This window comes from Apteryx rowi, unplaced genomic scaffold, assembly GCF_003343035.1.
Source record: "Apteryx rowi isolate R43461 unplaced genomic scaffold, aptRow1 scaffold_720, whole genome shotgun sequence".
Taxonomy (NCBI): domain Eukaryota; kingdom Metazoa; phylum Chordata; class Aves; order Apterygiformes; family Apterygidae; genus Apteryx; species Apteryx rowi.
Genome location: NW_020451006.1, coordinates 257,346 through 273,943, shown reverse-complemented (window position 1 = coordinate 273,943; position 16,598 = coordinate 257,346). Strand labels below are relative to the sequence as shown.

General features: G+C 36.1%; 1 protein-coding gene across 1 annotated transcript in view; it reads left to right on the top strand.

Moving 5' to 3' along the window:
- The window catches only part of BAZ2B (bromodomain adjacent to zinc finger domain 2B), a 167,369-nt gene that overhangs the window by 69,616 nt on the left and 81,155 nt on the right, over window positions 1–16,598 (top strand). The window contains exon 2 of the mRNA XM_026087565.1: window positions 6,537–6,692. Within this exon, the coding sequence (XP_025943350.1) occupies window positions 6,537–6,692 (156 nt within the window). The remainder of the gene's footprint in view (window positions 1–6,536; window positions 6,693–16,598) is intronic.

Genomic DNA, 16,598 nt, shown 5'->3' with positions numbered 1-16,598 from the left:
GCCAAATTGTAATGCCCATGAGACTGTGCAGTGACACAGGAGGATACTTATGTCACAGGAAATGTCTTTCATCAAAATTGTCAGCCTTTTATGAGAAAAGCTGATTTGAATAATTAATAATTTTTCAACCCAATTAGGTCTAACCTGAATAAAAAACAATTTGACAGCAAAATTCTAATTAACATACACCTCTTAAAAAGGAGTTGCACTTTTAATACTGATACTTATTGGTAACAAAAGATTGCTTCTCATCTGCATTTGCCAATGCCTTTTTGACATGTCTAGAGTTTATCTTAATTTTTATTGTTGTTTAGGATTAGGTAAAATAGTTGTTTCAGAAGAGCAACATTTCATTGTGTAACTTCTCAGGGTAGTTCTTTTTTTTTATTTTACACCATGGTGTCTATGTCTGAAATTATATTGCTAAACTATATTTCCAATTCTGTGCCTTTTGAATATGTTTAGTTCTTCCTTTCACTTCAGTAGAGCATAATAAGGATTCTAATCTTTATTGAATTTACTGTTTCTAATTAAACTTATAACAAAGGTATTTCAGAGTTTGGCTTGATTTTATAGTGCATACAGAATTATATAGTGCAGGATTAGAGTTTAGGGTGGGTTTTGCAGATTCTGAATAGGATTTATAAGAAAACCTGTACAAAATAATTACTTGAACATCATGTGATAGTATCCTTGACCTCTGTGAAACATAAGTATTCTTTTTCCTAATGTAATCGTGAAGATAGTGAAAAGTGTGAATGCAAAAGTATTTGAAACAAGGTTCATTTCTGATTAAAAATAATAATGTAGTTACTTGTAAAACAGGAGAAAAGGTTTTGAGTTGAAATTTCATTTGCATATGTCATTGCATGATCAGTGTATCTTGTCATACTCTAAATGCCCAAAGATGGATTCAAAACAGATAGATCTCTTAAATGCTGTATTTTATCTTGAGTCTATTTAAAATGTCCACTGCATGTTACCAAAATACTTGAGTGGCAGCTGATTCCCTTCTAAGCTACAATTTTCCCCCGGCTATACCTGACTCAGTTATGCCAAATTTAGGACCTACACCTACATTTAAGTGACTCTTAGTAAGGCTTATATGTGGCTGAAGACTGCTTATGCAAAAAATTGCAGAAATTTTATATCCTGTTTGTCATACAAATATTTTCACTGCTGTGGATTTCGATAAAAGAAACAGTTATACCACTGATTGAATCTGGCCTGGTATTAATTAGAAAGGGGAGGGCTATAAAGAAAACAGAAGACAATGTAGGGGTACACCATGTGCCTTGCAAGTGTTTTGGCAGTTGGTATGATACTTAAGAAATATGGGGCAATCTTGCTGTTGTTTTACTAAAAGAAAGTTTTACTACATTTTTTTTCCTAAAGAGTTTTGTGTGAAGTGCTCAGAGTAAATCATGAAAAGCAATATAATTACAGTACCGTTCTGTGACATTCAGAATATTTAGCACTTGCATGACCTTTAATGTTTGTACAGCATTTAAAACATGTAAAGTCAATCTCAGTAATAGTCCCAACACTTTTATTTATCTGAGTTAAAAAACTAAATCTTGGAGGTATAGAAGATGCGGTAGTGTTATGCTGCATGTTGACCTTGTAAGCAGAGCTGGGAGCAGCACTGGGGGAAGCGCTGGGTATCCGTAGCTGTGTCGCACCCCCCTGCTCCCGCGGCTGCTGGACACTCGCGGAGAGAGGGGTGAGCGGGGGGCTTCTCCGGGTTATGTATGGCTGCTCCGTGGCTCTTCCGTAGTGCCATCAGGCCTGGCCACCACCCGGCCCCGCGGTGGCTCCAGGCCTGCCATGCGCCTGGCCCTGCTCCACGTTCATGGCGCTCCGGCGTGGGAGTGCGCGGGCTCCTCCGCAGCTCGTGTTCCGCAGCCTCTGTGTTGCCGCGGTGCAGCACCGTGGTGCCACGCGCGTGGCCACGCTCCGTGTTTGTGGCGCTCCGGCGTGGGAGTGCGCGGGCTCCTCCGCAGCTTGTGTTCCGCAGCCTCTGTGATGCCGCGGAGCAGCGCCGCGGTGCCCGGGCTGCGAGGGAGCCTGCGGATCTGGCCTGCTTCCTTCAGCCTGAGAGCCGTCGTCGTCACTCCGGAAAGAGCCGTGGGCTGGCAGTGCGATGGTGCCATGTGATTAAACACCTTGCTGTATCGGGCAAGGGAACGGGGAGCGTTGCAGGGCTCTTCTCCCGTTTGTTGTCAAATCGTGTTTACAAGTTTTGGGCATTGAAGACGACACAAGTATATTTTTACCTTTGCACTGTCGACTTCTTGTTTTCACTGTTAGAGGTAATCATTAAAATATAGAAATAATAAGGATGTAAGGATTAATCTGAAAGTTAGAGGTATATAAGTTTAGATTTTTTGCTTTGTTTAATTTTTGTCCAGACCCAGTTTATAATATTCAGGTATCCCAACTAATATTGACAGGATGCTGTTGTATCCACAGTCACATCCTTTGAAGAGAATGATTTATCAATACCTATTTAAAAGCAAGAAAAAAAAACTTATTTGTAAGTATACATTTTAGCAAAGATTTTGAACATAGATTTTGAAGGTAATTTAGTTTTACCAAGTTTCAGCTTATTAAATGTGGAAACGATGTGACTGTTGTTTCCTTTTGTAAATCTTCAGCTATTTTTTGGTATTTTACATTTTTATTAAACATCTTTCAATTTTTTTCAAAATAAAACCTTGTTCTTGCAAAAAAGATAATATTTTTCTAATGAAAAGCTGCACATATGTCCTTTCTGCATTCCTTTCTTAGGAGAGATTGCTTTCCTTTTACATTGGGTTCGGTTGCATTCACGATTAGTATTCGTTCATTATGGAAAATTCATTCCCATTACTAAGCATCTGGGAAGATAACTGAAGTTTTAGGCAAAGCATTGAGAGAAACTGACACAAATCACTACACCTGGAAAATAAAAAAGTTGGTTTTTCAGTTTAACTTATTCAATTTATCTTTTACAAATATGAGACAGTTTAAAAAACAAACCTGAAACTTTAGCAATAAATTGACAGGCAAAACATACAGAAAAGAAACAAATGCATATTATACACTCTTGAACTTAACCAAGAGAATACGGATCTGTTGTCATTTGTATGGACTCTTTGGTCACAGAACCCATTAGCTCTACAGTCTAATTGTTGCTGATCCTGACTAATGACTGTTTCAGGGATTATCTCTTTGGTGTCAGCCATCTGCTGTGGTTTAGAGTAATAAACTTACTAAACATAATTAAGGTTTGACTTAATTTGAAAGCAAAACAATGTATGTCTCTAGGAAGAGAGTATCATCCCTTTGTTTCAAAATTTATCAGAAATGCCAATATTGCAGTTATTCTGTTCATGACTTTTAAAAAGATAAATTAAAGGCTGAAAATGGAAAACAACCTACTCCAATCTGACCCTCCCTTCCCCCCACCAACGGCCGGTTTTGTTATCCTCCCAGTTGTTATTTGGCACTGCATTACTGTTTTGAACAGATGATTACATTAGTTAAAAGCTTGGAAGTATAGAGAAATTTTCATTTCTGGATTTGAAAAATAATGTTGATTGGCCAAGAGTATCTTGCCATATATATTCCACAAATAAGGACTGTTTGTTTATAGCTTCTTTTTAGCTGTGCTTATTTATAAAATAGACTAGATGGTGAAAGACTTACTTTAGTATTGTTTTCTTGCATGCAAGATGAAAAAGAGCAATCCTTTATAGAAATTGGAGAGTTCTAGATGTTTTTTGTCAGGAAATATTAGTAAAATACAAATGAGTTTCAGTCCTGAGTTTTGAATGCAGTTGAAGCTTGACAGAAAATACCTTTCCTTTTACAAATGATTACTGTAATAATGCCATATCTATATGTAGATATAAGATCGATAATAGCAGTATCAATAATGAATATCAAAATACAAACAACAAACCAACAGGTTTCTGTGAGGAGGCTGTAAAGGACCCTTGCCTGTTGGCCTCACCTAAATTAGCCCTTTCATGGTGTCTTAAAAGTGTACGTTGTTATTTTCATTTATCTTTATTTATTGATCTCTATATATATTCTAAAAAATACATTTTTTCTGTAGCATGAAATAATGCATGTATTTGCAAGTGATACAGTCTGAAACTATGAAAGAGGTTTCTACTAATTATTATCCTTAGGAGAAATCATATAATTTAGTAGAACACTTAAAGTACACATTCTTTGTAGATATTTTTCAGTGGCCTACTTCCACTGACAGTAGAAGTAACAGTTTAGCTGAATTATATTCACAGCTGAATAAGAATCAATGAGGTGTTTCTTCTTTAACTGTAGATAGTACATGTTAAATTGGGGGAAAGTATGTATTTAGGAGTCGCAAATTTAAAATCTGAAAATTAAAATGCTTAGTAATATTTTGCATTGATAAGTAACTCTGAAGTAAATTGTTTTCTTCTGCTGTTCAATAAAGTAGTAGGTAACTTTTGTACGATATTAGTGCAGCTAGCTGAATTTCTGTATTTGCAGATAGAATGCAAATTTTCTCCTGAGGGAAAGTTCTATGTAATAAATTGGACTTCACAGAATTAAAGCAGTAAAGTCTTTTGGTGCTTTTTTTTGCAAAGAGGCTGTTTTTGCAGTTTACATAAAGAGTAAGTAGTTCCAGACGGTATACTGTAGTTCTCTCATTAGCAGAATTTTCAGTTGACGAAATTAATACTGTGTTTTCTACTAGCTAACAGAGTCCAGGGACTTTATCCACTCCGTAGATAGTTTCACATATTAAAAAAAATGCATTTTAGTTTGATTTAGAATTACTGATTTGGTAAAAATGGGTACATTGTACCCTCCAAATATGTGCTTTTCAGTGATTTTTTGCTTTAGTACTTCCTTCTGCCTTTGAGATTCATTGTTACTGACTGAGAAGAACAAAGATAGACACACAAATTCTGTATATAAGGATATATAGCTCTTGAGCTTGTTTTCCAAATGAGTATTTGGAAAGTCACTGTTTTGCGTACCTTCAGTTCGGAAGTAGTTTGATACATTGCTTTTCTAAATCGATTAAAATTAATTTTCAGAAGTGTCTTTGTTGTGCACGTTGTACTTGGCAGTCTATTCTACAAAGACTTATGAGTGAGATTTTGTTGTAATAATGTGGTTTATACTCAGTACTCGGCCTTCTTCTCACCTTGCTGGTCATAAGTTTGAGAAAGGATGGTGCATCTGTAGCTGAAGGAGGCTCCAGGAGAGGATCTCAGTTTCTCAGGATTTTTCCTATTAGCTGGAGTTAACTTTGATTTGTCTCATTGTTCCTGAAATAGTAAAGGGTCACTGAAAAATATATTCCCCAACCTTATTTACACTCTGGTCCTGACTTGCCTTCAGTTTCAGTTCTGGCAAATTGAGTCAGCTGGCCATTGGACTCTGCTACCACTCCGCTTAGTCATCCGTTTACTTGGCTGTAACTTAAGTATTTTAGAAACTAGTTTTCAGTGAGCAGTATTTTTAATAATAGTTTTACTCTGTGTTTTTTTAAATATACAATTCAATAAAATAAGCCCAGTAATTTTAACTTAAGTAGTTCATGGCACAATTAAAATGCCTTATTTTGTATGAAAAGTCCACCAGAAAAGAAAGCCAGCATGTTTCAGGGATTTTTATACTTAAAATATCCTGCTGTAATGTCTGGGTCTTTCCCCAGCTCTAGGAGATAAGATGGACTTTTCTGCAGGCTTTACAGGTTTGCTAAAGCCAGGCTCTGTCAGGAAGCAGCAGGAGCAGGGCCGAGAAAGATGAGCTGGGAGCTGCTGGGGAGCCCCAGCGCAGAAGATGCCCTGCCTGACGAGGGCAGTCCCATGGGATCTGAGCCTGGGGAGCAGAGCAGGGTGCTGGTAACAGGATCCAGTGGCCCCGACAGGGTGAAGCAACCAGCCAGGGGCAGGGTTCATCCAGTCGTCCGGTCGGGAGCAGGAGAGGGGGTTGAAGACAAGGCTATATTATGGGTCTGAGGGGCCCGTCCAAGAGTTAGGGCTGGAGGCAAGACTGAGGATCGGCACGCATACAGCCTAGCTCGGGCAAGGGCTGAAGGCCCAGGCCTGAGCTTAAGTGGAGCTCCTGGACAGAGGGTGTGGGTGTTGGTCCCAGGTGGGATTGGTCAGGGCAATTAAGGCCTATTGGTGTCCCCAGGGCGCTCGCAGGCTGCTTATGATCACTGGAAATAGTTAGGGGGTGGTTAGGGGCTCCGTTGTAGGAAGGCGTTGGTGTGCAGTTGGCATCCAAGGTAAATGGTGATGTTGGTCTCAGCAGCGCTGCCTGATTCCCTTACTCTTTCAGTTGTGCCTGGGGCACCCTTTAGCCATCATGCAGCACGGACCGAGTGCTGTTCATGTAACATAGCTCCCATCTGAACGTGCCATTAGGAACCACTGAAGAGTCCAGTGCAGCTCCTGAGACATAGTCAGCGTTGATACTCTATAGTTCCCTTGGTGATTTCATTTTCTGCTGTAGAAAATAGACGTTTGTCTTCTCTTCTATAGATATGGAGTCTGGAGAGCGGTTATCGTCATCATCAGCTTCCTCTACTGCAGCTACTTCGTCTCCAGCATCTTCTACGCCTTCTGTAGCTTCAGCAGTTTCAAAGGGTGGCCTCCCCAGTGGAGCTGCATCACAGAGTTCTGCCATCAACGCATGTGGTGAGCCTGACTCAGCTACATACTGCAACGTTGTTCTGGTGTTTGCCAACTTTTGTAATGAAATTATTATTACAAGGTGAAATACAATGAGGTTGCACAGATGCATCAAGGACAATAGTTTTGTTTTGTTTTGTTTGGAGAACTGCATATCCCATGAAACTTAAATTCATGATATTCCACTGCTTTTCAGAACAAACTTGGTTCTTTCCAACAGGGTGAGCAATAGTATATTCTCCAAACTGAAAAACTCTGCCCTCATCTTGTAGAACCCACTATACTCCTGGTGCGCTTCTACAGCCTGGGATTGTTCATTTGCAGCCTCATTGGGAAGATCAGAAACCAGCATTTCTGTGTACCTACAAATATGTCTCAATAACATTTACTTTATTACTCAAAAAGCAGCCAGCAAATTTAACTAAAACTTACCAAGAACAAATGAAAAACGTGTCTTATTTTTCAGTATCCACCACCACAAATTCAACCTCCAAAGACTTTTGTGTCTATGTTTATTAGCCCCTAACATTTGAAACTGTTTTCTGTGGTGGTTACCTGGAATATAGTAGGAGTTAATTTGCATATGGCTATAAAACTCAAAATCTTATACTGAGAATTTATGAGACTTATTTATTTTTCCTCTTTTGTAGGTATTAAAGCATCTAATTTTAACTGTAGCATCATGTATAGGTTATATAGTTTATCTAACAAAATAAAACTAATTTCAAAGAAGATAAATAATGTAATTTATATACTAAACTGTCAGTTTCTGTCTTCATCAGAAAATCCAGGTATTCCTTTGCTTAGGTACTAAAGTATGAAGTGATGTGAATGCATATAGTTCACTGCTTTTTCATTTTATTTTCAACTTGTTTTTTGAAAAATAATTTCATCTTTGTCTGACAGCTAATAGTTATTAAGAGTGACAGTAATTCCCAGTAATCATGGGTTGTTCCCTTTAGTTTTTTTTAAACAGTGAAATCCTTTTTCTGCTGCATCTGATCTTTAAAAATGTATACACTTTCTCTCAGGGGCCTTTTGTATTCTTAAAAACAAGCTGGAATGTAATTTTCTTTCTGTCCTGTCCTATCAGTTTTATTTATGAGTATATCCCTTCCTCCACCTGACATAGTACACTGTGCTTTAAGTTTTAGAACAACTCTTGCATCCACTCTTAAAAGGTATGTACTGTACTAGAGAAATTTCAAAAATGTTTATTCTGCCAAGAACAGCTAAAGACTGTTTTTCATGAATGACCTGTGGCTGGAATTGCAGTTTCATTGAGCCAGTACTTCACTGAATTTACAACATATTCTGTAGTCAAGATAGACTAGTATTCTAACCTGTTTCAATTCTCAAACTCTGATGTTACTTGCCCGTGTGGTCTTTTAAAATAATGCATGACGACTATGTTTATCAGTCTCAATCTGATAATTACAGGATGTAGGTGTTGAAAAACACAGTTCTCCCAGATCTAAAAAAATAGTCACTTAAGAATAAAGTTATTCTTCCTAAGGGTTAGAAGGTCAAAAGCATCTTAATCGGTGCGTCAGATTAGAGAGGTTCTTTCTATTCTAATTCATTCCACTTGTTTTCTTTGCAGTAATCAATGCTCTATTAAGTAGTCTCTGTTCATTGCCTATCCTGTCAGGTTCCCAAGATACATGGTGAGTTAGCACTGGGAGTCTTTATGCTGTGCCAGGGAGTTTACATTAAAAATAAATTATTTTGATATATTCCCAGGTCAAACAGACAAAGCATCTGTGTGAAACCGTCATGGAAAATATCACATGTACATTCTTTGGGCTAGATGCAATAACAGTGAGGAAAAAATGTGCACTGACAGTTTTACTGGTCAATGTAGCATTAATCCCTGAATAATTGAACCATTCCAATGAAGTGGATAGATTATTTGCTCTCTTCTTATTCGCCCATTGCAGAAAATTAGAAGGAATACTGTAAAAGAAAATTAATTCTGGAAAGAGATTTAAATTCATCCCCATGATAAGGGTAGCCACTTTGGAAGAGTCTAGAACTGCAGCATTTTTCATGTGACTAAGTGTTACCATAACCCAGTATTATACCTTTATGAGGTACAGACAGTATGAGGAACTGTTGAAAGCTGTTTGATCCAGTCTTAGTATTTTGATATTATTAAAGCTGCAGAGATCTTTATTTTTAATTTTCAAAAAAAAAGTCCATTAACTTTTGTAAAATGAAAATTAAACAGTTTTCAAACCTTGGAGCTTCTTTTACTAAAGCCAAACTCTTTAATCTTGGAGTCCAGCACTTCTCCTGAGTGAGTCATGGAAGAATGGATAGCTTTAAACTGTGAACATAAATATGCAAACTCACAGTATATTTTTAATCGGTAAATTAAATAATTTTCTATATTGTTTGCTTACTTGTATAAACAAAGATGTTTAAAATTGAAACACTGTTTTTTGTCTGCAGGTCTTAATATAGAAATGATCTTGTGACTCCTTAAATAAACTTTGATGAAGAGCAGATCTGGTGCCTAAAATATAAACTATATAAATAAATTGCTTTCACGTTCAGAGGCTTTTCTAACCCTTGTTCTTGTCAAGATTTTGGTCTGAGACTTGTAGGCCTTTGCACAGACTTCTGTAGATTTTAAGAGTTCTACATGATAAGTGGCAGCAGCAAAATTTAAATGATTATCTAAGAGTAATAACATGGTAATTATACAATTGGTAGAATGTTTAACACTTTTGGATGTTGAGGGCAGAATACGGTGATAGTAGTTAAAAGTGTAAGTCTCCATGACACTTTTGGCTTAAATACAAGGAGAGAACTATTGCCAATTCTGACACTAATGCAGTTTTAAATTTAATACCCTCAGTGTCATACAGTCTACACTGGAAGTTCTCAAATTTTGGATGGTCAGTGCATCTTAATTTTAGCAGCTTGTATATGTGCCATTAATAAACAGTCTTTAATTTCATTATCATCTCTAATTCTTTATAAAAGATACCACACACATTTAGACTTCCTTTTTTATATCATTTCCTTTATAGGTCAGAATTTGATTTCTTTAATGCGCAGCATATTGGGGTCCAAACTCTAGGTAAAAAAAAATTTTTAAGGACAAAATTAGTAGAGTAATAAAAATAAGCATCTCATTATGCCAGGCCTCAGAAAACTAATTTCAAGCTTATTTAAGAAAATAAAAGCAAAAATGTGGGGTGGGGAAAAAAAGAGAAAGTCCTTATATAGGCATAATTTGAGTATTTCCATATTTTTAAATTCTGTCTAAGATTTGATGTAAGGACTGTACAGATAAACGAACAATTTTGAATGTTGCTTGGACATAGAATTTTAACTTTTAGCTTTATTTGTAAGGTAAGACTTCAGTGGAAATAACCTTTAAAGAAAATCAATTTCAGTGCAATGATTTTTGGATATTAGAGCTTAAAGGAGGACATTGTATTCGAGCACCTAAATAATTAAATTAAAAAACACATCAAGCATCTTTTAGTTCTTGTATTAAAAGAAGGCTCATTGAGAGTGATTGATATTTTTGAAAATACTGGTTTAGTAGGTCAGTGTTCTGCGTGCATTCCTTGTATACTTCTGTGTTCTGTATACTTGTTCCTCAGAGTAAAGCATCTGCAGTGTTTGTGCCTATATTAGCTTCCAAAGTAGCAGTGTTGTCAGTCCTTTTTGAAAATTTCTTTTTAGAAATTTAATCCAAGGCTTGCTGCTTTTTTAACTTAAGACTTTTGAAGGCAAGTCCAAAATGAAGTCCGTGGAATTGCATGTTCATGTTATCTCTTTACTTGCTTCTATGATGGCATGTTAAGAGTTCATTAAAATGCTACACTTCTTTTTCTTCTAATTGTTGTTCAATATGATAGCCAGTGCTTTGTACCTCATTTAAATTAACAAGTGTTTTGAATGTTTCTCTGTTCTGATGATTTTTTTTTTTTTTAAACCAGTGGTAACTAAAGTAGATGAGCATTACATGGGTTTATACAAACATTTTCAGTGATTAGCCATGCTTTCCAGCTTTTTACGCTGGGGGACATTCACCAGTACTATGAAATCATGCATACAGTTTGGAAGACCTAAAGACTGGTGCTAGAAGGCATGTAAAAGACAAACTTTGATAGCACTGTAGTGATTGAAAGACAAACTTTGATAGCACTGTAGTGATTGGAAGACAACACAGGAGAAAAACACAGGAATTTCTGTCACATTAAGCAGTCTTCTAGATTCTCTGTGTAAGTTGGAATGTCCTTGGCGATGTTGCTATTATAAATATTAAGTAATTTTTGTATTTCCATTCATTGGTTCACTGATGCTTTATATTTTAAGGCATTAATTAAGTATTTATTCCTTTCTAGTTCTTTTGAAAAGCCTTATTATATTGCACCATGAAGTTCATTAATATTAACAAAGGCATTCAGCGTTATCGTTCCTTGTTACTAAGCACCAGTATTGTAGAAATTGATGCTGGCCTTTGGAGTAATGCTTTCAACCATTTATCTATGTAGTGGCTAGTAGAATTTCAAAAGCTGTGCTCAAAAATGTTTAACCTATTCTAAGTAAGTCAAGAGTGTTAAAGAGTGCAGTTTAATATTAAATTTCACTGTGCGGAATATGTCTACAGTAAGCTAGTAAATCAAAGGAACAAAACCTAAAAAATAAAAGGAAATACTAGTGTGCATCATTAGAATATTAGTACTTCTATCAAATGAGAATGACAATAAACAATTTGAGGGAAAATGTCATTACAGTCCAGTTTGTGTACAAAGTTTTTGCATATGTTTGTCCTCTGTTTTATTTCTTCCATTTTTCTAAAGACATACTTAAAAATCAAAGGCCTCTGTTTTCTTGCCACATCAGATAATGGCTTAGGTCGCAAACAATAAAATATTCTTTAAAGGCCATAATGTGAATGCTTTCATGTGTAATATATTATAAAGCCACTCTTTTTATGAGTGATGTGGAAAATTGATTAACATCACAAGCTTGAAGGATCATTGTAAAGGTTTTAGTTTAACTTGACCTACCTTAAAATTATTTTCAGAATAAGAATCACCACTATAGTTTGTGAGAGAGAGAAGCAAGTGTTGTTAATATTTTTAGGCAAAAACACAAAGAGTATTATGATGTTTCCTAATGTGTGGCAGATGGTAACTTAACATTAAGTTTTATTAGTTAAGTACAGATACTGGTTGTGGAGGAAGGTACACAAATGAGATTTTTTTTGATGTGATAATTTGCTACTTGAAATTAAGGAAGACATTAGAACCAAGTCCAGCAAACATGAAACCAAAATACAGGGTTTTTAAACTGAGGCCGAAAGCATAAAGAAATACTAGGTATACGCGTCACCCATAATGATTAGTGTCAATGAAACTAAATGTGAATCCATTCTTGTAAAAATTACGTACCTCAGACTGAAATTTGAATTCAGTTGGAGGTATTTCCTTGCACAGTGTTCACAGTGTAATATTTTCCATTATATTGCCCCGTTGTGCTTAATAAATGAAAAATCCTGATAAATTCTGCTGTGTTCGTAATACCTAATATGATGAGATATTGCAATCAGAAGATCATTCATAAAATTATTCATTATACATGTCAACATAATAGTACCATTAAGAAAATCTAGAAGAAGAAAAAATGTTAGCAAATAAGTCCAAATAATGGTTCTGTGTACAAAGTCCAAAAAAGCGCGGTCAGCTTGCACAGGCCTTCGGTGATGCAGTGAGTCTGTTGGAGAGTAGGAAATGAATTGATCTTTCTGATGGTAACTTTTCTGGTGTCCTGCTCTTTATATTAAAACATGGCACAAATGAAGCTTTCTTTTTTTCTTTCTCTGCTGTTGATCTTTTTCTGTTCTTTTTCTCTGTTAACAACTATTCTGGTTATATATGCTCTTACACTCTTGTAGTTACCAGATTTTTTTTTCTTCCATCCTCATACACACTATATCTCAAAAATTGAAATTTATCTCTGAAACTCCTGCAAAATTTCCTCCACCAACATTACAAAATCTGTGACCTGGTCATCACTTTGTTTTCTTTTTCTCACCTTGTTACTATATGTCTCCCCCTGTGCTAACACACAAATGCGCATGCTTGCTTGCTCTCTCTCCTGCGTGCTCTTTTCTTTCTTTTCTTTTTTCCCCTCCCCTGCCCAGTGTGTAGCAGCTCAAGTAAACTTTCCTTTCTTTTTCATCTGGTCTCTTACTTTTCCTTTTCACTTTATTTGTTAAGTTCTTGTCCTTTCTGCGTTAGATTCACACTCCTTAGTTTTAAAGATATGCACAACTCTGTCTATGCCTACATTTTACCAGAAATCTCTATGTTCAGTTCATCTAGCCCTATTGCCCCCCTGCCATCACGTCATATTTTCATGTCCATCTGTGTCATCGTTCCTCTTGCATACTGCGTTATCTGTGTTACAAGCAATAGGCCATGCTGTATGTACTAGGCATCAAATAAACAAATATAACACATTATGTGACCTGAAAATTAGAGTACAATTGGAGACAATTTGATAGATACCAGGCAAAATAATATGGTGCAACGGACTGCCTGTTGTACAACTTGAAGATCCAAATCGTTTAAAAGACTTTCAAAGACGGATATCCAGTCGGTGCTCCTGAGCAGCTGCCTGACCGAGTCATTGTTAATTTGGTGGAGTTCTCCTCCTTGACAACAAAAAGCAGAAACTTTTTTTTTTTTAACTTCAGAAGGAAAGTTCAGGAGGAGGGGAAAGGTAGTTTAGATAAATTCAGGGATCCCAGTAGTTATAAGAAATCAGTGTTCAGGGTTGTCAGCTACTCTAGTTCCCTTTGCCCTACTTTAGAAATGCCAGGCATCCCCTTTGTTCTTATACAAGTCTCGGTTTGAAAAAATACCCTTCAGCTTTGTTCTCTGCTTTAACATATACTCCACTCCTAGTCTGTCTTTTCTTCCTTCATGTTTTTCAACATTAAAAAAATCACTTGAGCACTGAAGATTTATACATACTCAGAATTTATGTTAGCTTTGTACCTCTTATCTCATTTGCTGTGTTTTTCTCATTTAGAACTATTCTTAATCACTTGCCAGAGAACGGATAAGATTTCTCACAGAGTGAGGGTTGACCTAAAATGAATTGTGACACTATATGCCCTTCTATTATAATGATTTCATGGAATATTTTGTGTGGGAAATTACACCTTTTTAATGGTCAGTGCAAGAGTCAGCAATAAGAGAAGACCTCTGTAGAAGGGCTCATATTACACAGTGGTAATACTAGACTCCAGATGACATAAACTACTTCCAGCCTTCCTTTTCTTAGTGATTTCTGAGTGGTAAATGGTACAAGGAATAATCCTGCTTTAGCTGAAGAGTACATGGAGGCAGCAGTTGCGGAATTTTTGAATGATGCTTTTCTATCTGAGAGCTGTTGATTCCAGAAAAAAATGGGTAGACTCAGTTTTTCTAAAGCACTTACTGTTTCTAATACACAAAATGAATACATAAAATGAAGCAAAAGATGAAAGATTCTAACAGTGCGTTCATAAAGTGAAGGCACAGAATACGTGAAAAACCTATAGTTTTCTTCCAGTCCTGTGCAGCTATCTTTCTGATGAATCTGTCTTGGAACGGTGGACATTCCTCCAACAAGAAAATAGGAAGTTGGCTTGATAGAGCTGGAATATGCTATAAACTTAAAACCCTTCAAGATGGATTTTGGTGGATCAATATTTGTTTGACAAGATTTACAAGTAATTTGATTATGAATATATTTGTGCATATAGGTGATACTTATTTTTTTCTTTTTCTTCATAGTTTATTCAGTTGCCAGTAATTTTGTCATGCTCTTCATAGATTTTCTTGTTTCATCTTTGAAGCCATTATATTTTTCAGTATTTTTAATCCTCAGAATTTTGGAGACCTCTTTCACAGATCTCATATTTGGGGGGAAAATGTTGAAACTAGGGAGGTATTAATTTGAACATTTTTGATCAAAATTTGCAGAAGAAAATGAACGGATTTTTGTTTTGGGTTAGTCTATCTACTGTCCTTCTCTGCAACTGTCTAGCTTTTAAAAGCAAAATCAAAAAACCCCCTAGAGTTTCTGCATATATTGCATATGCATTCACACTGTTGTGTATACTAATTGTCATGGCCTATATATCAATAGCATCTCTTTTGAGAAGAGCTTTATGCTAATCCTATTCAATTATTTGACATTTTTTCTGTGTAGTTCAGAATGCTGTGGCCTTCATTTTTACATATATTTTATTTCTCATTAACATAATTTCATTAGATTTGAATTCTTTCTAGTATTTTGAAGGGGAGATATTGAAGGGAGGAGGACTCCTTTGTTGAACATTGAATGGGAGTTTCTGTTACTTTTTTTCCTGAACCAGTAAATCATCTTATTGGCTAATAAAGTATATTTCTTGGCATGTAACATCATGGATAAACTAAGTATAATTACTTTCTAGAAAAAAAATCCATGTACTTTATTTTAGACAATTCTTATTCTGTGCAGCTTATTCCTATGGGTAACATAAGGCCCTTTTTTAGACTTTGGATTACTTACAAAAGTAGTATATGGATGCTATTCTGATTAATAACTCCCACGTGTTATATTCACTTTCTGTTTAGTTCAGTACTGTTCAAGTTGCCAGCCAGCATTATGCCTATTTCTTAGACCATTGCATTCTATCTTTGGGAGATATTTGTGCAAGGATAAGCCTTAATGAAGTTTAATGTGAAATATTTTACAAATATTTCACTGTTGCTATATAAGCCTGCTCTCTAGTAAGAGGGAACCCTTTTTAAGTTCAGGAAATATTTTTCAAGGCAGTATTTTTTTTATACATCGAGTGTATTGGATAATTGAAAAGTTGTTTAACACAGTTCTTGTTGAGAACCTATCTTTTTTTGCCGTGTTGTCCCTGATCTCGCCTCCATTTGCTCTAAGAATTGTTTCTGATAAATCAGGTGTCATTAGCATTAATCGTATTTCTAACAATTTCTGCTTTCCTTTATGTTTCATAGCAGTAGATCAGGTAAGAGGTATGTGAGGGAAAACCTCTTTACAGCAAGATTGCTGTGTGATTGCTCTTCCAGAACTTGGATCTACTGGCACAGACACAAAACTAGAGTTGCATGGGATCTTGAAATAGAAATGACAACAATTGGTCTTTGGATAGAAAGAATGAATCCATTTTTACAGAACAAGAAAAAGCAAGTTTGCTGAAAGAGGCTTTCCTCTAGGCTTTCTAGTAGTTGTTTTGCTGTTTCAAATCACCTTCTGTTCAGTTCCCTTCTGCAAATAGAATTACTATATATATGCTGCTTGTTCTGATGAATTTCTGGGAAAGAGGTGAAGAACATTTTTCTTTCTCTCCATTTTTGCCGAGGGATGAAGCCATGAAGTTTTTGATTTATTTTTAAGGTAGAAGGCTGGCAATGGGATAATGGCTGTGGTCAAAGGAAAAACTAACCGATCCTTAAGCACCACAGTCTGATAATCATGATGATGATGGGATGTGCTCGTTTGTATTGTTTACATTTTGAAATCTGTACATTTATCAGAGTGGCATGACCAAAGGCCATGTTTAAAGGTGGAACAGAGTTTATAGAATGTATTTGTTTCTTCATGAGACTGCAATGAAAGAGGTTGCTAGAGAGTATTGACTTGGATCAGCACCTGCTATGGAGAGTTTTAAATAATTATAATTGCTGGACCTGTTGGCATCTTCAGTCCTGCACAGAAAAGTTTCAGAGCTTTTCACAGGAGCTCTGAAGAAAGGCTTAAAATTTTTTGAGGTTCTGTTCAACAAAAATATGATGATCACCCAGCAGAAGACAAATCTTGGAACATACTCACTGTAGTCCCTCTTTACAGTCACTTGCCATCTAGCAGAAAAAT